This window comes from Camellia sinensis, chromosome 1 (genome assembly GCF_055761805.1).
Source record: "Camellia sinensis isolate YWXY chromosome 1, ASM5576180v1, whole genome shotgun sequence".
In the NCBI taxonomy this organism is placed as follows: Eukaryota; Viridiplantae; Streptophyta; class Magnoliopsida; order Ericales; family Theaceae; genus Camellia; species Camellia sinensis.
This window is the reverse complement of record NC_138961.1, coordinates 147092796-147117691: the sequence shown is the minus strand read 5'-3', so window position 1 is coordinate 147117691 and position 24896 is coordinate 147092796. Positions and strand designations below refer to the sequence as shown.

Genomic DNA, 24896 nt, shown 5'->3' with positions numbered 1-24896 from the left:
CAAAACAAAACACAACCAACACAAATCGGAACAGTGGGATTTTTCTTCTCGCCTATTCTGCCGGTCTTTTCTTCTTGCCACCGTCTTGGGCGGCCCTTGCCGGTGTTGCCTCCGTGTTTCCCACTCCACTGGGCATGATCACTACTCCCTGCTCCTCCACTGCAGCATATGGCGGCCCTCCAAATCGGAACATAAAACTGGCCTTCCGCTTCAGCTCCTTGTTTTCCGCCTTTAGCACACTTATCTCTGCTCGCGCATCCTTATACATGCGTTGGAGCAGAGCCAGTTGGGCGTTTAACTGCTGCACCTCATTTGTCCTACTCTGCAGCCGGTTCGACAAATTTGTAACCGCAGTCATGGTTTCCACACATGACTTCAAGGTATACTGATTGGCCTCCACATCCGACTGCACCGCCATTTTTTGCTCCACCGACCGCATCGGAAAGTTCAACGGAGCAAAACCAGAGGTGTTTGGTTGAGGTTCACTGGCCACCGTACCAGTTATTTCTCTTGTGGACTCGTTCAGTTCTGGAAAGAGCGTGAGCAGACCACGGGAAGAGGAGGCCATGTTCTGGGTAGCTGGACGGGAAGAAGAGGCCATGTTGCTGAATGTTTCAGAGACGGGTTGGTTACAGAGTATTACAGAGTTTCTTTCTCAGCAAAGGAAGAGTTGTTTTCAGAGGATTTTCAGAAGTTTTTTTGTCTGCCTCAGCCTCAGCATCAACCTTGGTTAAATAGCGAGGCAGCCACGCGTATCGCGTGCCTCTTGCCACCAGACGACAAAACGGGCGTGCAAGCCAAGGCGCCCACGTGCCTCGCCATCATGTCCGGCACACCTTTTGATGAATTGGGCACGCCTTTTGATGGCACGCCTTTTGACAAAATTGGGCACACCTTTTGAGGGTGCAACTTCTACAACGGTCCGACATGACCCTATAAACTGTCCCGACATTAATTTCGGTTAGCTCCTTTATGGGTCCGACAAGACTCTGTAAACTGTCCCGACATAGATTCCGGTTAGTTTCTACAAGGGTCCGACAAGACTCTGTAAACTGTCCCGACATAGATTCCGGTTAGTTTCTACAAGGGTCCGACAAGACTCTGTAAACTGTCCCGACATAGATTCCGGTTAGTTTCTACAAGGGTCCGACAAGACTCTGTAAACTGTCCCGACATTGATTCCGGTTAGCTCCTTCATGGGTCCGACACGACTCTGTAAACTGTCCCGACATAGATTCCGGTTAGTTTCTACAAGGGTCCGACAAGACTCTGTAAACTGTCCCGACATAGATTCCGGTTAGTTTCTACAAGGGTCCGACAAGACTCTGTAAACTGTCCCGACATTGATTCCGGTTAGCTCCTTTTTGGGTCCGACAAGACTCTGTAAACTGTCCCGACATAGATTCCGGTTAGTTTCTACAAGGGTCCAGCAAGACTCCGTGCACTGTCACAACAACTGTCACAACATTGTCTGCTACAACGGTCCGACATGACCCCATAACCTGTCTTCTACAACGGTCCAACATGACCCCATAAACTGTCTTCTACATCGGTCTGACACCGCCATCCAGTGTCCTCTACAACGTTATGACACCCCCATACAGTGTCCTCTACAACGTTATGACACCACCATCCAGTGTCTTCACCAACGGTCTGACACGACCATACAGTGTCTCCTATCCTTTTTTTATGAATTTTCTTGTTTTGTTCCTCTCTTCAAACTCAAATTGGTTAGTTTCTATCCTCCTTAAGTTTGCGGGGGGCTGTTAGAATTTACCATCACCTACCACCACTACCACCTCACCTACTCCACTAAACCTAACCCACTACACCACTACCACCTCACCTACTCCACTAAACCTAACCCACTACACCACTATCACCATCCACTACACACCATCCACTACACCTACATCTATATAAGGAACCATTTGTAATAGACAGAAAATGTATCAATAAATCAATCAATATATCAATCAATAATAATACATACAATTTATTCTCTCTCTTTCTCTATACATTATTTCTTACACGCACAATTGTTTGTTATTGGGATCTGAGAAAACAAGAGCCTCTACACTCATGTAACTTTTAAGCTCTAATCTTTACTTTATAAGGTGGAAATATAAACAACTGATCTGCATATTTGGATTTTTTTTTGGGGTTAGCATTTTTATTTGTTTAATGTATCACAGCATAAATTGTGATTGCAGGCTGAAGTATTTTTTTTTTTAAATTTAATGTAACATGTTACATAGTCTAAAACATTGCAAGCAAGGGATTTTTGTCTTGGATATGATTTATTAGTTTTTGTGAACATTTTAGTTGTGACCATTTTGACTGGGCATTACTCCATCCCAAAATTTTTCCCTTGCCTTTTATTTTAATTGAGTCGTGTGGAATAATAATAAACATGTGTGGTTTGAAGTCCTTGAGCCAAAAGATGGACACTTCATTTTGTTGTATCAGTTGCAATCTGGAAATTGCAGTAGGGTAACTTGACCTAGTGCAATTGTATTGGCCAAAATGAGCATGTCATTTGGTTTACAAGATGAGCTTTAAGACAGATTAATGGCTGCTTATGGAATGAATTATGTGAATTGTCTTATCCGGTGTAAGGCATATGGGAATCAATTCAATCAAATTGTTAGCATGTACATTATTTATGTCAAAAGCTAAAAAGTGGCTGAGGCATTGTTTAGTATCAAGATTTGTGTAAAAAGTGTTTTGGAAATGGTGACAAAAGGTTAAAAATCAGTATAGTATTTTAAAATTAGTGAAAAGTGTCTTATGTTCTTCCAGTTTTTGCCTTTTTCTTATGACCAAGGACACTTGTCATTATTTATATATTGACATGTCCTAGCAGCCAGTAGGGTGCTGCTTACAAAGTCAAATGGGCTCATTTTATGTTTCTTCCTAACGGCATTTAGTTTTGTATTAGCAATGCACTGTTGGAACATGTGGCAATATTAATGATAACATCAATCGAGTGGACTGGTCTTTTTCTGATATAGGTTTTTGGAATCATTTGGAGGGACCAATGTGTGTTGACTCTGAGAAACTCTTCACTTACCAGAATTGATTATAGGAAACAGCTACAGCCGTTCCTCAATTCCCTTCTTTTCATTCTCTTTGCTGTGAATATTCTATACCTGTTTTTTATGGCGTCTTCTGTTACATCCACTACCTGTGTCAACACTAGTTGTGAAGGATAAAGGTATGAAATATGCCTGATGTATGAATTCATGTGTTTGATAATTTAGATTAGGAAAACAAAATAACGTAAAATGTGTTAAGCAATTTAATAAGAGTGATTACAAAGAGGCATATATATAACTAATCTAATCAAACCCTGAAGAGTACCAAAGACAAAACTACCCGTAATGAGTACAAAATAACAAAATAATGAACGCACCAACACACACAAACTCAGGATGTGACAATAGGAAGCATTGAGAGTTTGTCAAGCAGAAAGCAAAAGCGTAAAGTTGTACGGGACTTGGTGAAGAAGTCAGCCAACTGCATAGTGGATGAAATGAAAGGTAAGGACAAGGTGCGAAGTTGAAGATGATGGTATACAAAGTGTAAACGAGAACTAGAAATGTTTCCAAGGCAAGAATGCAACAAGTAAAACTCAAATGACTTAGAACTAAGACACAAAGATGACAATTCTACTGAAGAGGCAGCAAGAGAAGGAACATGTAGGTGCTCATGAACATACAACCTGCCCAACCTACGACATGTCCCAATCTGTTGCTTGGAATGAGGATCCTACACAACACAACTAGAAAAGAAAAAGGGAACAGGATAACCAACCTCACAAAGCTGACTCACAAAAATAAGATTCAAAATCAATTGGGGAATGCAATAGATATCAGAAAAGGGAGGGACAATGAGTTGAACGGAGCTAACACCTGCCGATGGCATGGAGGTACCATCAGCAGCCATAATAGTAGTAGGAGGTGAAAATATAGAAGTCAATAAAGAAGAATCGTTTCCCATGTGATGTGTAGCTTCAGAATCAAAAACCGAAGTGGAACAAGATATACCTAAAGAAGAAGAGGGGGGAAAACCTAGTGGTGAGGAGACAGATAATTTAGAATAGGAAAATATTAACATAAAATGTATTAAGCAACTTAATAAGAATGATTACAAAGAGGTATATATATATAACTAAGCTAAGCAAGCCCTAAAGAGTAGCAAAGACTAAACTACCATTAATGAATACAAAATAATAAAATAATACATGCTTCACAGTGTTCACTATGATCCTTAGAGCACACATGATGATGAAAGAAAAAGATGCTTAGATTTGACAATAGATAAAGTATTTTTTCTTGTTTCATGGGGAAATTACAAACCTATTCTTTCCAGAACATGCCATGTAAATTAAATTATAGTTCATTTATGTGTTGGAACAAAAACATTGTAATCACAACATTACATAGAATGTAATGCACTTGATTGTGCAAGGAGTATCCTCATACCCGGGAGTATATATATTGCTTGTCTGGAAGTATAATCTAGAAACTATTTGTTTGATTTCCGAATTTTGGATCCACTTTTTAGAAAATTGAGTTTTTTTGCTTTTCATGTTTTTTTGTTTTCACTGAATTTTTTTAATATTTTAAGAATTTTTTAAAAAAATTTTAGATACGCCTAACATAAATACACTTAAAAACTATAATATTTGTGAAAAAAAAATCTTTAAAACATTCAGTAAATACTAAAAATACAAACAAAAAAAAAAAAAGAAGAAAATTCAGTACATTCTTGTATTCATGTGTACTTTTTAAAATATTTTTTTTACAAATATTTTACTTTTTAGGTACATCTAAAAGGTAAAAAAATTGCTTAAAATTTTAAAAATATTCACTAAAAATAAAAAAAAATACAAAAAACAAAAAACTCAATTTTTAGAAAATTGAAACCAAATAAAAAACTCAAAATTCTTGTGTCCTAATATATGTACCTGAGTCAACGTAACATCGTTTTTCATGCATCATGTGAACATTGTGATTTGAAAGGTTTGGTAAAAAAAAATTATTGATTCTTGTTGATGGAACTTTCAAATGCAATGTTGTCCTGTAATTAATTATATTTTCCAAGATTGGAATCAATTATTTTTTTTTTTTTAGCTTAAAACCACAGTAAAAATGATATCAAATTCAGAAGTGACATTTAGAATTGTTGTTTCAGACAACTGTTTGTCAGACTTGTGGTGACAAGGGCGATTTGCTCCTTCTTATCTACTGTGTGCAGTGCCATGATTCTGCCATGCATCAGTATGTTGTTTCACTCAATTCACTTCGAACATTTTTTACATGTCAGTGATATTTGATATTATATTATTACTACTTTCATTTTTAATGTTATTGGCAAAAGGAATATTAATGCATTAAATTGATTGGAAATGTTGTTAGACAGACCAACCTCTCGCCTATATTGCCATAGTTCTGACAACATTAATGCAAGATTTGTTATTATCAGGCTAAAGAAAAATTGATAGGAAAAATCAGATACACTCAACAAATCATAGTTCTTCCTAGATTAGAGACAAGTTATTAGGCTAAAGAAACCAGTTTAGCACTTTAAGGAAATGTATGGCATTTAAAACTGTAGAGAGTAATTGTGAGTATCTCCCTCCCATTGTTCCTCAATTTTGCTGTCACTATATTATGGATATTGAATTTTCTCTAATTGTTTTCATGTCTTAATATAGTAGACCACATTATCCTTAACTTTTTAGCTTTCTTGTTTAAAGTTCCTAATTTCGTGTGTAATTTAAGGATCCTTTTACTCTGACTGTGTCGTTTATCAGCTGACTTTGCCTTTGAGACAACTTCATCATGCTAAAATTTCATTCAAAGATGCAGACAATCGTGGCAAACTTGGAAATGATATGAGATTTTTCTTTTCCTTGATTGTCTTAGAGCTGATCCATAGAAAATGTTTGGGCTTCGAACTAATAAGCTTGGCATACGGCACTTCTATTTAGTCCCAACAAATTGGAACTTTGATACCGTTAATTATGATTGATAACACAAAATTTGAGTCTGAGGCATGGCCACAACACTACTCAATTGAGCCAAGCTCACTTGTTCAGCAAAATCCACGACTCGGCATCGCCCGGCTTGTCCAAACGAGCTCTTGCTCATCCATTTCCCCTTATCCTTTGTTTTCATATGGTATGCCAAGGAATGACCAGGAGCACTGCTTGATCATCATGCCTTCGCTCAATCACTCCCACTCCGCAATAACATAACCCAATCCTTGGCTTGCCTATATCTTCCTTATGCACTCACCCCCTTAGCTGGGATTACTATCACTACTACCATAACCACTACTCGGCATCCTAGACTGAGAGTAGGGCCTTGGCATCCATTTTTTGGATCATTGTAGGATTGTGGCTTGTAGGCTAGGATGAGGACTCATCAAGGTTGCTTGGCTCGTTTCCCGTTGGCAAACAACTTCTCTTCAATTGGTCTTAGAGAGAGAGAGGGACGTCAATACCTGGCACTTCGAAAGAGGTACCATGCCTGGTACTTCGAAAGAGGTATCATACCTAATTTTGTAGCTCCTGTGTTACCGCCTCTGATGCCTCTGCTTGTTGAACCAAGGAGACCTGGCTATGTGTCCATAGGTTTGCTAGCCGCCAACAGTTTTGGAACTTATATAAGGGAGTAGCTAATGCAGGTAACAAACACACAACTCTGGCTATCATTTTCCTCTAATCTGGTGACAAGGGTCTCTCATTGCCACCCTCTCTTCCTCTAAGGCTTTCTTGGTTCTTTCCTCCTCCACGTCCGGTGATCTCTAGCCATTGAGATACTGATGTAGGACAGTGCTTTGACCTGTAATGCTGGATTTTAGTGGCTTTTTGTTGTGGTTTCAAGATGAAAAGTAATGGGAAATTTAGGGCTTCTAGTAGTGTATGGAAGAATTAGGATTAGGGCTTAATGTAATAAGAAGCAATATTGATTTTGGGACTGTCCTGGGTGCTGTAACAGTACAACCTCGAACAGTGTTTTGGGCTGTTAAAATGTGCAGAAAATAAAAGAGGGAATGCCAGGAATATTGAAGAAAAGGTTTGTAAAAGCTTATTCAAATCAATTCAAGGATGTGTGTCTTATGCCAATTGACTTTGTTACTCGGTACAAATTTATTGGCATGATTGAAAAGATTTATCTCTTGATATTTTTATTCCTATTTCCAACGAAGAAAAGGTGGTGGCAACTTCAATTGGAAGGTTAACTTCAATTGGAAGCTTCTCAACCTTCATAATCTGGTCATTATACAGATTTTGATTGTTCTCTTTCACTTGTAGCTCCAATTGCGCAACGTTTTGATTTTCAACAATAGGTTCCGGCTTTGGCGTGACTTCTTGTGCATGCTTCATGCTATATTTTGATTGACGTAGCACTTCTTGCCTAGTAATAGGCCTGTAACCATGTTTAAATCCAGCAAGCCTTTGGTGTGAGCCTTCCACAACCAGATTTTGATTGTCAAGTTCTTCAAGTCTTTGCATATATTATTCAAAGAAAGTGTTGCCATGTCTTCAATTAACAAGTTGCTCACGTCACTCAACAAGATTATTTGGAGGGATATACTTCTCTTGAAGCTTAGCTTTCATCTCATCATGTGTTTATCGGTGGCAATTCCAATCTTCTTGTATACTCTTCAACACGATACCACCAAAATTGTGCCAAACCTATAACTTTCATCTTAGCAAATCTCGCTTTCTATCATCCATCCAATCATAGCAATCAAAAAATTCCTCAATTGAAACAAGCCAATTAGAGAACACTGGGATCATCCCTTCCTTTAAAATTTCGAACTTCTTTGTTATGGGGTATGACATATTGTGACGCATGGGATCTTCAACTTTGTAAGAACATAGTGGTGAAACCTTAAGCTTTGATGCCAAAACTGCTGCAGGACAAGTAGAGACAGCAGCAATCTGAGCTTTTTTGTGGCTGATTTTAATTGGGTTTTATAGCTGAAATCACGACAAGAATATAGGGTTTGAAGGGTTTGTTTAGTGTAATGAAGGGGTAGGAGTCTAGGCATGAAAATATGACAGTTTGGCACTGTTTAGGGAGTGTTTAAAGGACTGTGAACGGCTTTTATGGGCTAGAATCCCTTAGGTATCACAGGTTCGATTGCATCACACAATCTATAAGAAAGTTTCAAAACTCCTAAAATTCTTTAAAATATCAGTTCTATTGAATTAGAAATATTACATGACTTTATATAGATTTAGAGACTTTCTTTTCCAACTATGATTCCAAAATAGGGAACTACTAATATTTTGACATCCAAAACTTATTTAAGACCAAATAAGAAAAATAAATAAAAATTAATTAAATAACTTGACCTACAAGACAACTCATGGGCAGCCCAAAACCTATATCCAGAAATTCTTCAAATTACCAAAATACCTCTAACCTTAAAACTGACCCAGTAGCTTTATTAACTAATAATAAATGTAAATAAGATTTGTTGAAGAGTGCATTTCACATTGATGAAGTGAATCGGAGCTCTGTAACTGGAATGGACTTTTTGGGGACTGAGACCTGCAAAATCACAGAACTGGTTAGAGCTGCCTGAGCGGAGTTGGTCGGAGAACCCCTCCGATACTAAAGCCAGGGACAGAAGGTGGGAGAGAGAAGGAATATAGAGTATCTGTAGAATGTGAAAACCAGATCCTCTTCAAGGCAAAGGGGATGTATTATATAGGCTGTAATTGCTTGCTCTCCAAGGTGTGCATGTAGCTCACATGCCTGGTTAAATCAGATAATGATTACTCCTGGGTGTGGGGGACCACAGATCGGTTGGGCACATGCGGTTTGATCTGTATCCTCATGATGGAATATTTTTCTCCTAACCATTTCAGCATCTTTGGACCATGATGGCATGTGTTCTCCTATGGCCGCTCGGGTTGGATGCTAGGCCTGGGCCTATCTTGGTCTTGGGCCATTTTTCAGCTCAACCCTCTTCGAAAGATGGTCTTGGGCTTTGGTTTTCAGCCTTGGCCCATTCTAATGGACTAGGTGGGTTCGGCCCACTCTAGTGTTTGACTCACATTGGTAGGGCTAATTAGGTTCGGCTCACGTCGGTACCCTGGGTGTATTTGGTCCAATCTAGTGGATTAGGTCAGTTTGCCCATGTCTGTGACCCTAAGTTGGTTTGGACCCAAAGGGGGAGCTCGACCCAGTCCTAGCCTTGCTTTGGTTACATTGACCCCCTTCAAGACTCTTCTAAGACTAGAAACATAATTATATAAGATCCGTATCAGTTTCTCTCTAAAATAATGCCAATGTCTAAATATCATCGCTTCTTTGAATTTAGCCTTCTTTGAGCTTCTTATACTTTGCAGTAAGTGTTCACCATCTTCCTACAGGTCCACTATCAACGACCTTATCACCAAATACCTACAATAGTTATGGTGTTAGCTACAGGAAGAACTTGTCCAGTTATGCTATACCAGTTTAAATTAAATAATCCTTTTTATGTAGTTTTTGTACTTCCTGATCTAATTTAATGTTTACTTGTCTAGCTATTGTCTAGACAAATTTTCTCCTGATGATGACAGCATCACTTGGATGTGTGAAGAATGTACCGCCAAGGCTCCTCAAATTGGCCCATCTATGAAAAGTGAAAGAATAAATTCAAGGAAAGACCAAGCTGTTGAAGTTCAAAATAATTGGGAGAAGAGGCCGAGTAAGAAAGCTTTTTCAACGGCCAAGAGACCAGCTGGCATGAAGAATGAGCTGTTTAAAGCAGCTAAGCTAACAGGTTGCTCTCTACCAAATGAGGACAAATTTCATGTTTCATTTGATGAGACTCGTGGAAGTCAAGAGTGTAGGATACAGAGAAGAAGGTTAATGCTTGAAGATGGGGACAGTTCAGAAGAGCCTGAATTAGCCAAAGCTAATATCTCTCAGTCAGGTCCTTCTGTCCTTATGTCATATTGTCAGCCATCTTTAGAACCTGATAGCCATCTCTATGGACAACCAGTTAATGATCCAATTTGGAGGTAAGATTTTTGTCTTTAAAATGGTCTTCTGTTAGTCAGGCAAGCCTCTACAATATGGGCCTTTGGGCATATTGACTTAAAGGGTGCAAACCTGCAATAAAGCTGTAAAGGATTTAATGTCAATTTTTCTTTTTTTTTTTTCAAAATCATGGTTTTGTATTACTTTGAACAATTCAACCTTTTCTTGTGGGTTCCATGAAGCCAGGGGCACCGTGCTATCCTGGTAATATATTTTGAAGAGGCTTCCTTAGATATTAAATCAATTCATTATTTGCTGCTGTATTTTACTTTTTTAGACTATTTTGGATAGGGGATGCTTGAGCATTACCAGTGGAAAAAATGAAACCCTTTTTGGACTCGTGGCCCATATATCAAGCAAAGCTTGCTCAAAAGTGTTTGATGCGGCAAATGCGCTTCCACCAGTGCTTAATGTTGAAATTCTGCCTAGGTCTGATGTTTGGCCAAAAAGTTTCCAGAAGTTGCCACCCACTGATGAAAGTATAGCACTCTATTTCTTCCCTGATTCTGAAAGGTATCTTCGTACTTGATCTGAATATATGTTGCTACTGACCAAAAAAAATAAAATGCATACATTGCTTCATATTTAGGTTTAATGGACTCTATGCCTCCTTTGATCATTTATTTTCTTTTCAAACTTTGCTCTGTTAAAGGGATGAGAAGGCTTTTGACACTCTGCTAGACGACATAATTGAGCACAACCTTGCTTTGAAGGCTCTGATTGGTGATGCAGAGCTCTTGATTTTCACATCTCGCGAATTGCCACAGCGGTACTGGAGTAAGTTTTACACCAGTGTGATTCTGTTGCAAGTGGATCAAAAATTAGTTTTGCTTTCATCATGAAGTTCACAATTCCTATTGATCTGCAGGATTTCGTAGGAAGTACTACTTATGGGGTGTATTTAGGCGACAAAGGTATTCCCTTGCTCTTGCATCAACTGAGAGTCTTGTTACCCAAAGTAGCAGTGCTTAGTGTGTTGGGCTGACCAAGACCAAGCACACTATTCAGTCAGAAAGCAAAATTGTGAAGGTTTTTTTTTTTTTTTTTTTTTTTTTTTTTTTTTTTTTTTTTTTTTTTTTGTAATTGCAACTACATGGAGTCTGCACAGTCCCATAAGCACTGGTGGTAGCCATGTATCCAATCTGTCAAATTCTTCTTTCCTTCCCAATCCTAAAAGTTTCTCACCAGATTCTGTTTTCTAACTCCTCTAATCCTACTAGTCTTGACAAGACACCAAGGATGTGATGAAGTTTGGGGCCTGAAGACGTATCAGGAACGATGGAAAATGAGCTGAATTGATTTAGGGTAGAATTTATCTTAGCTTGAAAAGCATTGATTTACTTTTTGGGGTAGAATTTATTTGCCTCCTTGTGGTTCAAGGTTACTTTACCGTTCCATAATTTAAATATAGTGGTGTTTGGGAAAGATGGTAAAAAGTTTATTTTTTGACTTTTTTTTTTGAAACTTTTTGGCTTTTTTGGTGTAAAAAAGTAGAGAGGTGATGTGATCCAAAAAGGTCAAAAAGCATTTACCAGCTTGCCAAAGCAAGCCATAGTCAGAAAATTTCCATGTGATTTTGAATTAAAGTATAACCGGTAACACTAACTATAGATATAAATGACTATAATATTTTAAAATTCTATATTTTTTGTTATTTTTCTCTCCTCTCTCATACACATAATTGATAATGTTTGACATAATTCAATTAAATCATAAGTAATTATAAATTTTTAATTTTTAATTGTAATTTTTAAATTTTATATTCTAATTTTAATTTAATATATTTTAGATCACAATTAATTCTAAATATTTAATTATTTATTCCAATTACTAACATTTTTATTTAATTACATTTTAGATCACAATTAAGCTTAAAATTTTAATTATTTATTGTAATTCATAACATGTTAATCTAATTTTAATCTAATTATATTTTAGATTAATTCTTAATTATTATTTATTTTATATTTTAGATCAATTCTTAATTATATTTTATATTTTAGATCAATTCTTAATTATATTTTAATTTATTTTATTTTAATTAACATATTAATATAATTTTAGGTTTGGAGAAAATAAGGTTAAAATTGTCCTTTTGTTGTACTAATTTTATTTTAATTTTTTAGAAAATCAAACTCACTCAAAAATGATGTGTATGATACACGTTCCGTTAATTTGGAAGGAAAAATTAACAGTGGATACTTTAGTTCAAAATTATATGGGATTTTCTGACCATATTTGAATCATAAGAGGGTAGAGTGCTTAAACTCTAGGGTTACAAACGAATTGGGCTATTCGCGAGTTAGCTTAGCTCGACTCGTTAAGGACTCGGCTCAACTCGACTCGTTTACTAAACGAGCCGAATTTGAGCTCGAATATTAGGCTCATTTAGTAAACGAGCCAAGTTTAAGCTTGATTAAGCGTGACTTGTCATATCTTTATTTAAATTATATAATAAATATATTATATAATAAATAATATATAAATAATAGCATAAATGTATTATTTATTATTAAATAATATAAATAATATTTTTTACTTAAATATGTTTATTTAAATAATATATTTAATAATAAAATCTTATCAATTCGAGCCAAACTCGAGCTCAGCAATGCTCGAGTCGGCTCAGCTCATTTGTAGCCTTATTCAACCCCAAAAGCATGAAAGCATGAGGGGGTAAAATGAATTTAATCCTATTTTTTATTTATTTTTAGATTATGATTTGTTTCACAAGGGTCTATGTAATTAATTTTGAGGATCTAAAACCAAAACCCTGGTTAAGGGATTTTTCCCGGTTTTAAGTGCAAAACATGTTGATTTTGTTATGGACTCGATTAGTCACCAAATTGGAAAACAATTTATTTATTTTTATTTTATTTTATTTTATTTTTTTTCAGGCGCATGATGAAGGTCCCGTAAAGAAAAATAATTGGGAAAATGAGAGTTTAGTGGTTGTGTAGCACTATTTTATTGTGCGAGGTTACGAGTTCAAATCTTATCAAAAAGAGTTTGATATCATTTGAGCTTGAGCATGTTTGTTTGGAGGGACATGACCACAGGGCAGGCCTTGAGGTAAGGCGGGCAAGGTGTTGCCTTGGGCCCTCGAATTCTTTCCAAAAAATAGGCTCTTAAAATAATTTCGATCTTAAATTATGTTTGGTTAATTATTTTAGTCTTAAGTAATGTTTGATTTGTTAAAATGAAGTTGAATGGAATAATCATTCAAAAATGTTAAGGTCTCAGAATGGGTGTGTGGTAAAGATTAAATTGATGAATTGTGGGATCTATGAATGAAATGAATCTAAATCATTAATTCTTATTTTTAGGTAAATTTTGGATAGATAATTTTAGCTTTGTAGTCTTGCTCATAATCATTTTATCATAATATCTATTCTCGCGTTAAATTTACAACAAAATATTACAACGAAATTGTCATACACCATTATGAGAGAATAATTAATCTATACAGACACTAAAGAATAACTAATACATTTAATTAAATTTCTCTTAGTGAATCAAACATTACATTATAATATTAGTAGTTTAAAAATGAAGTTTTATAATTTTTTTTAAATGAATTATTTAAAAGTAATAGATGGTTGTTTGTCAAATGTATAAATTATTTATACAATATTGTTTGACTATAACAGTTACAATTGTATGGAGAGAAATAATTTTTTCTTAAGTTAAAATTGATCAAATTTTACAATTCAATCGTTAGGAAAGAGTATGGATAAATTAATAATATTAACAATTGAAAATCTTCAAAATTTATATCAATCATTATGATTTATGTCAATCTCAATCTCAATCTCAAGGACTATGATTTATGTTAACTATAAAAATCATATGAAATTACTCAAGAAATATAACATTATAATTATTGAAAAAAAACAAATTATAATTGATTTATTTACTAATACAATAATTTAAAATTGGATTTCTTACTTGATATTTCAATGAATTCCACGGTAAAAAAAATAGTAAAAGGGGAATTTTTTTTTAAGGTCCCTAATAATAGTAATTTAGAGAATAAAGGACACCAAAAAAAAGGGGTGATGGATCAGGTCCCTAAACTATTATCGCGCGCATTTTTAATTATCTCATGGACCAAAATACCCTTCACAAATCAACACTGAAACTGAACTGAACTCCGACGACTGAGTTCCATTCCAAACATCCAACCATCTTCATGAGCAAGAGAACACCAGAATTAGGGTTTCAATATCATGTTCACCATCGACATTAGAGTTTCATTATCTTATGCAAAAATCATTCCCATTCATTCCTCATAAATTTCTCTGACCCCGTTTTCACTGTTCATTGTCATCTCAGTTCATCTTCGTCACGTCGCATCTTCATCTCAGGGCATATCAGTTCGTCATTAAAGTTTCATCCTAACTCTGGTAAGTTTTTCTACAATACAACTAGATTTTCTCTTGAAACACAATTAATTGCATTTTATATTAACCTTCCATAAATTAGGGTTTCAATTTCGTAATAAAAAACTACATGAATTTGAAAACAGTTATTTCTCTATGTTTTGAACTTATTCTTGAATATGTTTGTGTGATTTTATCTGTAAATTTCTCTGGCATTTGAATTTCTCTGATTTTTGCTTGATGTATGTTTCTTCTTTGAATTTTCTCTGGCATGTTTATTTTGAAAAAGTTATTTTTCTGTGTTTTTATCTTATTCTTGAACATGTTTCTGTGATTTTTTCTATAAATTTCTTTGCTCTGTATGTATTTTTAATTGGAATGTCTATCTTTTTCTGGAATGTCTATTACTCTCTTGTCTCTATCTAAGTTTCTCTGGTATTTATAATTTTCTCTGACCACATCACTTTCCTCCCTTGTGTGTCTCTATCATTTTTAATTTTCTCTGGTTGTGTATGTAAATTTCTCTGGCATTTTAATATTATGGACTGGAATGTATGTTTCTTCTTTGAATTTTCTCTAGCATGTTTATTTTGAAAAAAAGTTATTTCTCTGTGTTTTGATCTTATTCTTGAACATGTTTATGTGATTTTGTCTAGAAATTTCTCTGCTTTGTAAATTTCTCTAGAATATGTATTTTTCTCTGGAATGTCTATTACTCTCTTGTCAGTGTCTAAATTTCTCTCACATTTATAATTTTCTTTGGCCACATCACTTTTCTCCCTTGTGTGTTTCTATCATGTTTAATTTTCTCTGGTTGTGTATATAAATTTCTCTGGCATTTTAATATTATGGACTTGAAATTTTCTCTAGAATGGAAATTTTCTCAAGAATGTGTAATTTTCTCCGGAATGTGTAATTTTCTCTAGTATGTTTATTTTGTTCAATTCTTAATTTCAATGTTGCGTAATTTTGAGTGGCATGTTTACGTTGCTTTGTTTATTTTATCTTGCTAATTGTCAAATGGAAATTTTCTTTGGCTTGCTATGTTTACTTTTCTCTGTCATTCATTTTCTGTGCTTGCTAGATATATGTTTCATTTTTCAATTTTCTCTGGCTATATTTTACTTCTATATGTAATTTTAACAATTATTGAAAATTTCTCTGCCATGTTTATGTTGCTTTGTTGATTTTCTCTAGGAATGAAAATTTTCTGTGACTAGATGTATTCCACAAGAAAACAATTAGTACTCTAAAATTTAATTTTTAGTGTCTAATTTTGTCTGACGTTTATAATTTTCCCTGGCCACCTTAGTTTTCTCCCTTATGTCCAATTTTCTTTGACATGTCCAATTTTCTCTAGCATGTTCAATTTTCTCTGGGATTTAATATTGACATCTTTATGTTTTCATCATTGTCTAGAAATGACAAAACGTAAAAGCAGCAAAACACCGGAAACACCAAGCAAGAAATAGAGACTCTCTCAGTCTTCTTATGATCTAAGATCAAAAACCAGCAAAACACCACAAACTCCTTAACAAAACACACAAGTCCAAGGTGATGAAGCAACTAGCATCAAGATGAGTACCCCGACTTCAAAAGACTCCAGCTCATTGGGAAAAAACCTATTAAACTCTAAAGAAAAAGAGCTCATTACAGCATTCAATACCGATCCAATCTCTCATCTGTTGTCTCCTTTTTTCAAACACTTAAATTCAATTTAAATCAACTTGTAGAGCTTCAAAAGACCCTATTCTGGTATTTGATCCAAGCTCTAACCACTGGAAGGATGGATCCAAGGAAATCTAGGAAATCTGATGATGATATAGTTGCAATAATCCAATGTTACAATGAAAAAACAAAAGCATTCACAGTTGGTAAAAAAAACTTGACCTTTACAACAAATGACGTGACCTTGATTTTCGGTTTGCAAGGAGATAAAGGAGCCATGTCATTAAGATATTCTAAAAAGCCAAAATCTGCATTCCTAAGGAGAAGATTCCCAAAGGACACAAGGCTTACTGGTCTTGTTCTTAAAAATGCCTTGGTCAAAGCAATGAAAGGCAAGCAACCAACTGACTACAAAGATGTAGCAATCATTGTTACATTATACTTGTGTCTCACCCTATTTTTTATAACAAGTGAGAATTCAATATGGTGGGTTTTTATAAAGTATATGGAACCTCTTGAATCAATGAAACAGTATGATTGGCCAGAAGCAATCACATCAACATTGATTGATTCTATCATAGCATTGCACAAAATTCCAGAGAAAGTTCCGGGGTGTGTCATTGCATTGCTAGTAAGTATAATTTCCATTCAAATTTGCAGTTATCATACTTACAAATTTGTGTGTTTAGCAAAATTTAATTACTTTAATTCCCATCACAGTATTGGTTATGTGAACATGCAAATATCATTGACTTGGAAGACAGTAACACAACTGATTTCTCAAGATGTGCCAAGTGGAACTTGCAAAGCTTGACGAAACAGCTGCAGAAGACACTAGTCCACTCTCTTGCACCTCGACAGGTTAGATTTCTATCGTCAATGAAATCTCAGTGAAATTCCAAAATTTCTCTGACCACTGGTTTGTTTCCGTCCTTGTGCCTTGATTGATTGAGATCAATTTTCTCTGAAATATCAATTTATGTTTCTTTTTTGATTACCACTGGTTTATTTCTGCCATTATAATCAATTTTCTTTGCAATCCAAATTTCTCTGACCACAATTGTAACACATTAACTTATATGCCCTGATTGATTTTCTCTAATATCTGAATTATGTTGGTTGTTTCATAATTTTTTTTGGCCCATAAAATTGTTTCTCCTTATGTGTAATTTTCTCTGGCTCATAACTTATGTGCCTCGCATCTTTTATTAACACCGTTTATTTCTACCCTTCTAATGAATTTTCTCTCGAATCCAAATTTCTCCGACACAATTATAGTAAAACATCAACTTATATGCCTTGTTTGATTTTCTCTGATATCTAAATTATGTTGCTTGTTTCATAATTTTCTCTGCCTCATAAAATTAACTCCTTGTCTGAAATTTTCTTTGGCCCATTCAATTTTCTCTGAAGTTTGTTTCCCATTAGTATCATTTAGATGAATTTTATTTTCCTTATTTGAATTTTTTCTCTTAGTGAATTTGGTAACATTTCTCTAATAAATTAGCCTCCTGCTACAGATAGATAACAATGAGCTAGTTAAAAACCCATCAAAGGAGTTTTGTCTTGGTAAAAAGAAGAAGAAAGAATCAAAAAAAGCAATTGTCAAATTCAAGGAGACATTAGAAGATTCATCTGAAGAACCAGGGAATGAGGAAGGAGAAGGCAACATAGAAGAACACGAAGCCAGCAATGGACAAGAAGATCAAGCAAGCAGTGGAGAAGCGGAAGCCAGAGAAGAAAGTGAAGAAATAGAAGTAGAAGACAAAGAAGAAAATGAACAGAAGAAGAAGACAGTGAAGAAGAAGATGAAGGCACTCAATCTAAATAGCAAGAAGAAAACAATGAGAAAAGTGATGAAGAAGAACATAATGAGCCGATAGACCAACATCATGATAGCATATGTGGCTCAATAATGTATTAGCCTCAAGAATATGAGGAATCAAAGGATGCCAAAATTGCTGATCTCTATCAAAGCCTAAAGGCACTTTCTAAATCTAAAATAGAAGAAGAGAGAAATTGGAATGAATTACTTGCAAAAAAGGATATTGCAATAAGAACCTTGACATCACATAACTCAGAACTTCAAGAAAGAGACAACACAATCCAAATGAAACTAAGGATGTTGGATGTTCAAAAAGAAGATGATACAAAAACAATTCAACAGTTGAGGTATTCAATTTCAGAGCCTGAAACTAAAAATGCTAGATTGCATGAACAAATTCAAGAACTATCCGTCCAACTAGCAGCACAACCTTACCAAATACCAACACAAGTTCAACCACAAGGTCAGTGAAAATCTTGAGCCACAAAAAAGTTATGTCCTTGCGTCAACATAACTCAGAGAAATTTCTATTTATTATAATTTTCTCTGGAAGTTAAATTTCTCTGACCACATTAGTTTCTACTGCTTATTTCTATTGATTTCTACTGCTTATTTGATTTTCTCTGTCTATTTGCTTATTTGATTTTTGGGGTTTGTTTGATTTTCACTGTGTATAGTTGGAATAGAAGTGGAACAATAACCAACAACCTAGCAAGAACAAGAGGCACACAAAGAACAACCAAAACAAAAGACAAAATTCTATGGTAACTGGAAAATATTGAATCAAATAAATTTACATATTGAAATATCATCTCTTACTTTAGAGAAATTTCACTTTTACTAATATTTTCACTGTCTACAGTGAAAAAAGATCCTACATCAATGATAAAGAATTTAAAGGCAAAAGAAAGGAAAGAAAAGCAACAACATCCAGTATTTCAATATCCCAAAGTTGCAAAGGTGACTAGAGCTTCAAAGCAAGCTGCAAAGCAAATAGAGCAAACCACCAAAGACAAAGAAGTACTTGATGCCGATGCGTACGTCTTGCCTCCACCAACAAACATCAGAAAATCTTGGGTTTTTTCACAAACTCTACCAGTTTCAAGATTGATAAAAGAACATGTAAAAGACATTTTACAACACATATCAAATGTGTCTAGACTCGAGTAAGTACAACAAATAAAAAAGAAGATAACAAACAACAATTTACTAACTTATATTGCATTAACAACTATTAAATCCCTTCTTTATCATATTGTAGGGCTTTAATCTGGACAAGTGAGTTGAATCTCATTACCTTTGAAGATATTGGAAACCTAATAAAGAAAAAAGAAATTGCCAACAATGTAAGTCTTTCATCAAAATTTCTCTGCAATATTCCATTAGCCTTTATAAACCAATGTTGCAATTATAAATGATATTTTTCAGGTCATTGATGGCTATGGAGAGATCCTATTTGCTGACTAAAGGAGAAAACAACAACAACCAACTTCATATTTTTTCACATCCATGAGCTTAGTATGTTACTACACTTTTATTTGATTTTCTTTGGAATTTATTTACTACTTTCTCTTATTAAGATACTTCTTGAAGCCAGTTGTGTCCCTGGTCTAATTTTCTCTGGCTAGTTGTGTGCATTTAAAATTTTTTTGTGTGTATATTTCTTAAATTCTTGTCATTTCAACTTTCTCATAACATAATCATTTTTTGATTTTCTCTGACCGCAAAACTTCATCAAGATGACGGAAAATCAAACTTTCCGAGTCTCATTATTTGACAAGCATCTTGAAACAGCATGGAGGAACTACAAGTTCCTTCATTTCCCAATAACTACTGGGGGTAATAAGAAGTCAACAGATGGAAATCACTGGACCTTGCTAGTCTTGGACAAACAAGACAATTTATGGAGGTTCTACAACTCGCTAAGGCCAATGAGGGATGATGCACAAGAAAAATATATCAAAGATGCAAAACAATTGGTAACGAGTTCAAATTTCTTTGATGCATCATAATGTTTATGTGATGGTAATTTTCATAGAATCCCATTGATTTGTCTGTAAATTTCTTTATTATTTAAAAATTATTTTTTTACAGCAAGATTATGTGGAGAATTTTTTGAAAGCTTACCTTGAAAGAGAGGCATAATCACAACCCTCTTTCAAATTGATGGACTCACAAAACACAAATTATGACTTTGAATATGTCAACAATGCTCCACAACAAGACAGTGATTCGTAAGTTTCATACAACATCTATAAATAAGATAATCTAATTTGAATGTTTTTTAAAACTAACTATACCTATAATTTGTATGCAGTCTGGATTGTGGCGTCTTTGTATGCTACATAATGAGACAATATAGCAACCATGAACCTATCAGCTCTAAATTGTCCACACAAGACGTAAGGTTGATGAGGGCAGAAATCATAGAGAGATTTGTGACCGAAGTCGGCCGGTTATGGACATAACCAATTCAAATACCACCAGAAGAAGAACCAAAAGTATAATAGTGAAAGCACACTAGTGAAAGGAAAACAATGTACACAATGTAATTAGGTTAACCATTCAATTTGTTTTTTCATACATTAAAGGAATGATGATGTTTGACATATATGTATATATCTTTTTTTGACTAATGTAAATTTCATAGCTATCAGTGGTTAAATATATATATTTTTTATTGTGATTGTCAACACAATCCACACAGGGAAAATTGTCTGCAGAAATTTCTCTGGTATGATGTTAACAGAAATTTACAGAGAAATTTAACTTGTATTTTGCCAATAGCATAAATTTCTCTGGTATGATGCCTATATGATTATGTAATCTATAATGCTATGTGTTGGTACAAAACAATCATTAAATTCAGAAAACACAAAGCAAACAGTAATTTTCTCTGCTACTGGCAAATTTCACTGGATGAATTCGAAGCTTCAAAACACAATGCACAGATAATTTTCTCTGCTAGTGGCAAATTTGTCTAGATGAAATTGACTGGTATTATAAAGACAATGCCCATAGTATGTTTCAACAAACACAATGCACATTGTAATTTTCAATGCTATTGGCAAATTTCTCTGGATGAATTGGACCTCACAAAACACAATGCTCATTTCAACAAACATAATGCCCATAGTAAATTTCTCTTTTATTAGCAAATTTCTATGGATAAATTTGACTGGTATGAAATTATCAGAAATTCACAAAGAAATTTAACTCGTATCGTTCCAAAGAAGGTGCCTATATGATCATACAATCTGTAATGTACTGTGTTGGTATAAAAGAATCATCAAATTTTAAAAACACAATGCACACAGTAATTTTCTCTGCTATTGGAAAATTTCTTTCGATGAATTTGAAACTTCAAAACACAATGCACAAAGAATTTTCTCTGCCATAGACAAATTTCTCTAGATGAATTTGACTGGTATTATAAACACACTGCCTATAGTATGTATCAACAAACACAATGCACGCTTTCACTGCTATTGGAAAATTTCTCTAGATGAATTTGATAGGTGTTATTATATACACTGTCCAAAAAATACATTTCACAAAACAAAATACACAAAGTAATCATCAAATGTATTATTCAATCAATAAAATGTGTTATCATCAACTATTTAACAAAGGTTCCTTGCATGTCCTCTTATTATGGCGACCAATACTCTCACAACGACTATACTTAATTACTCTTTTAAACTCTCCAGTAGAAGTAATTCTGCTCTTTTTTGGCCTCCCAGCTGGTCTCTTATTCAATGGAGGTAAAATCATAGCATCATCAATGCTACACACAGGTTTTTCAATAGTTGGAACTAGGCCAATCGAAAACGAGTATGCTTGACGATACATATCAGCATGAAAAAATAGTTCAACAAATGAATTCAAATTCTTTCTACTCCTAAAAATTGCAGTAACAGCATGTTGACATGGATACCCATTTATTTCCCATTTTCGACATGAACAAGTTCTCAACCCAAGATCAACCATAACCGAAGGAAAACAATGCACTTCAAAGACATTATCAGATGATAAACTCACATTCCATGTCCTCCCATCCAAGAAAGCCTTTTCCAATACATTATCCATAAGGGGACAGAGAACTTTATTCCATTTACTAGAGAGCAGCCTTCTATCAGACCTCATATTCATGATTTGCAACCGTATCAAGTCCACAAAATTTGTTATTGGCAAGTGCCGAGCGTCTCGTATCCATGAATTGAATGACTCAGCAATATTTGAATACATCTCACCATAACGTTTCCCCTCAAAATATGAATCACTCCAATTTTCATATGGTAAACTTCTCAAGAAAACACTCACAATGTCTCCTCCCTCACTTTTTAATTCATTTAACTTGAAATGAAATGATGAATTTGTTGGCGCATATGCACACTCTGAAAATTTGGACACAATCGTCTCCCTAACCAAATTTGTGTTTCCACATAACAACTTATCCCTCAAATTTCTCTTTAGATGTTCAAGACAAAATCCATGAAAGCAATTAGGGAAAAACCTAGCAATTCCTTCCACAATACCACAATGTTGATCTGATATGAAACTTATCACCCTCTCCGATCCCAATACTTCACATAAATGTTCAAGGAACCAACACCAATTGTCTTTATTCTTAGCATCAACAACAGCAAAAGCTATAGGAAAAAAACCTACAAAACAAATAGGAACTAACATATTAGATATACACATGTAGAGAAGATTAGAACAATAAACAACCAGAGAAATTTGACATTGCCAACATCAAGAGAAAATTCACACAATGGCAACCTCCAGAGAAAATTCACTTAGTGACAAACTCCAGAGAAAATTCAATACTGACCAACTACAAATAAAATTCACACATTGGCAACATCTAGAGAAAATTCACTTAGTGACAATATCCAGAGAAAATTCACTTAGTGACCAACTATAGAGAAAATTCACACAATGACAACATCTAGAGAAAATTCACACACTGACCAAAATCCAGAGAAAATTCACACTGGTCACAACCAGAGAAAATTCACACAGTGGCCAAAACCAAAGAAAATTCAAAGTGTTTGAGAGAAATCACATTCACTCAATTCTTACATGTATAGAAAATTCACATATTTAGATAAAATAAGATATATTTACAATTACCTTCATTCCCATCTTTCCCCGTCGCGGGAAACATAACCCCTTTGTATCGTCCTTTCAAAAATGTTCCATTAACAAACAGTAGTGACTGACAATATTTGAAACTAGCAATGCATGCATGAAAAGCCACAAACACTCTTTTGAAACGCTTGTTATCGTCAAAATCTAACTCAAAACTACTACCTGGATTGTTTTTCAATGCCTCATCAAAATACCACCGTAATTGATCGAATGACAAACAAGAATCCCCATATGTACTATATTTTGCTTTTTCAACCTCCAACCAACCACAGTTATAACTGATTGAGACCCCATACTTGTCTTTCATTTCTTTGACAACATCCACTGGACGAGTTAAATGTTTTGCACTTACCTCTTCAAGTATCAGCCCAGAAACTAAGCTGGAAGTCATCCTATCATGTTTACTAGTACGAACCGCCACACCACACGTATGTTCATTGTTCAAAGTTCTTATGTAAAAGAACCCATTTGTTTTTTCAACTGAAGCATGTACACGCCACATACATCCCCTTGATTCCTTATATGCACATTCTGTCGTAACCCTCAGCTTGTTATTTTTAACATACGTAAACTGAAAGCCAACCTCAATAGCATACTTGCATAAAACAGTACGGAACTCAACCACACCACCCTCAAACTCTTGTCCAACACTCGTAATAATATTTCTCCAACCAGCTGATAATAACACTTTTTCTTGGTGAGAACAAAACTTAGAGAGTGAATTCCTTTCAATATCCACTAGCCTATCACATTCACCATGCACAAAATCTACCCAATTAGATCCCACTTCATCCTATTGATCAGAAGTATTACACCTAGTAACTGAAACATCAACTATATCAACACCACGTACATAAACAACCCTCAACATATTCAGAAAATCAATATCATTTTGAACCATACAATTCGAATGGCCCACAATAGAATATGAAATATACATCGTCTCAGGTTTCAAATTGTCCTATGTTTTACACAAAATGCCAACCAATTCCTCAAAATTCAATTCGCATGAAACATTAATGATAATAGTATCATTCCCATATTTGCACAGCAACAACACTGCACTGTCCATCGAAACTGGAAAAAAAAACAAGAAAAATAATTTGTTTAACGTAAAAACACTTCACAAGAACAACATAAAAGTCAAGAGAAATTTCTAATAATTATAATTTTCTCTGAATTATAACAACAAGCTTATAATTTTCTCTGGACTCAAATAAAAGTCCAGAGACATTTACAAACTTATATTCACCTTCAAGATAACAAAAACAAAATCACAGAGAAATTAATGAATCCAGAGAGAATCATAGAGAAATTTATTGCTAACTATTAAACACAATCATAGACAAAAATCACACAGAAGATTTGTTATAAAATTATAAGCTTTTCTGTAATTTTCACTGAAGTACAAGCTTATAATTTTCTTTGCGTCATTCTGCAATATTACACTCATATCAAAATCCAGAGAAATTTACAAACTCATATACACTTTCAAGATAACAAAAAAACACTGCACTGCCCATCTAAACTGAAAGAAAAAACAAAAACAAAAAAAAAAAAACTTTTGCTCAGAGAAACAAAAACTTATATTCATTTTTTACAAACTTATAATTTTCTCTGAATTACAAACTGAAAGTGAATAACAAATTTATAATTTTCTCTCAACTACAAATAAAAGTCCAGAGAAATTTAAGAACTTACATTCACTTTCTCAGATTCTTTCTGCATTAGAAACTTCTAATAATATGTCCATATGAACTTATAATTTTCTCTGTCATTTTCGTTGGATTATAATAACAAACTTAC

General features: G+C 34.5%; 1 protein-coding gene across 5 annotated transcripts in view; it reads left to right on the top strand.

Moving 5' to 3' along the window:
• Nucleotides 1-20599, top strand: part of LOC114286847 (PHD finger-containing protein 1) — a 28226-nt gene extending 7627 nt beyond the window's left edge. The window contains exons 2-16 of one of the 5 annotated variants that reach the window (XM_082886474.1): nt 9560-10039; nt 10350-10571; nt 10711-10835; nt 10927-10972; nt 14394-14464; nt 15860-16739; nt 16829-16969; nt 17629-18396; nt 18611-18697; nt 18796-19099; nt 19195-19279; nt 19362-19451; nt 19673-19912; nt 20028-20167; nt 20251-20599. In XM_082886474.1, the coding sequence (XP_082742600.1) occupies nt 9606-10039; nt 10350-10571; nt 10711-10835; nt 10927-10972; nt 14394-14464; nt 15860-15912 (951 nt within the window). In that variant the 5' untranslated portion in view covers nt 9560-9605 and the 3' untranslated portion in view covers nt 15913-16739; nt 16829-16969; nt 17629-18396; ... (5 more) ...; nt 20028-20167; nt 20251-20599. Of the gene's footprint in view, nt 1-5199; nt 5286-9559; nt 10040-10349; nt 10572-10710; nt 10836-10926; nt 10973-12955; nt 13374-14393; nt 14465-15859; nt 16740-16828; nt 16970-17628; nt 18397-18610; nt 18698-18795; nt 19100-19194; nt 19280-19361; nt 19452-19672; nt 19913-20027; nt 20168-20250 lie in introns of those variants that run through there. The other 4 variants (XM_082886484.1, XM_082886457.1, XM_082886455.1 and 1 more) reach the window with 4 other exon arrangements.
• Nucleotides 20600-24896: the final 4297 nt, after the last annotated feature.